At 23.0% G+C, this 982-nt stretch overlaps 1 protein-coding gene across 1 annotated transcript; it reads right to left on the reverse strand.

Moving 5' to 3' along the window:
* On the reverse strand, positions 1–982 carry PGSY75_0028900 (cytoadherence linked asexual protein; the record flags this gene model as incomplete). Its single annotated transcript, XM_018783429.1, has 4 exons — positions 1–42; positions 116–169; positions 245–814; positions 913–982. Coding segments are annotated over 4 exons (736 nt in total), but the record flags the coding sequence as incomplete, so codon positions are not given.

Raw genomic sequence — 982 nt, forward strand, 5'->3', positions numbered from 1 at the left:
GGGTTGTGAACTCAACATCTTCTGTAAAGGACATTTCAACGACTAAAAAGAAAATAAGATTAGGATGAAATTTAAATTGTGTGTTTCTTTATATATATATATATATTTTCCTTACCGTTGTAATATCCTGGTAAATAAAGAGATGTCACATATGCTCTTGTATCATAATCTAATAAAATAAAAAAAAATTATATATATATATACGTCATTATACACAAACACATTTATATATTTATTTTATTACTTAAAAGTCCAGTTAAATTTAATAAATGAACATATAATGCTTTTTTTGTTCCATATGAACTATAACGTTTCATGAAATAATAATAATTTAAATATAAATTATATGCACTGATTTCACGATTAGGTTCTTCAGGAAACGTATTTTCTTCGTTGGCTTCTTTTTTAAATTGGTTAGTATGATAAATGATACATTCTTTAGGATCCTTACACATAAATGAGAAGAAATAATCTTTTATATATTTATGTTCCATCATACCATGTAAATCAAAATCAGTATCTTGTGTCGTTTTAATTATTTCTAACTGATATTTATTAAAAAAATGTATTAAATATTCCAATATATTACATTCCATAGATGTATTCGATCTATCTACTTTTAAGTAAGTTTTTCTACGTTTTTTTTCTGAGTAATATACAGAGTCATGGTCACACATCATATCAAGAACTTTAAATCGATCTGTTAAGCTGAACTGTAAAATTTTTTGCCAACTAAAAAATTTTGTATTTTTTGCTTCAAAATAATTTTTATAATTTTTAAGAGCTAATTTTAATACCATAAAATGTCCCAGGGCTGTAAAAAAAAAAATATATACATATATATATATATATATATATATATATATTTTAATATATATATATATGTATATTTATATATGTATATTTTTTTACCTATGAGGTGAGGACCCAAGTGGTTGATCAAACCTAATCCGTATTGATTTGTTATATCATCTAAAGCTTC

This window comes from Plasmodium gaboni (genome assembly GCF_001602025.1).
Source record: "Plasmodium gaboni strain SY75 chromosome Unknown, whole genome shotgun sequence".
NCBI classification, from domain to species: Eukaryota; Apicomplexa; class Aconoidasida; order Haemosporida; family Plasmodiidae; genus Plasmodium; species Plasmodium gaboni.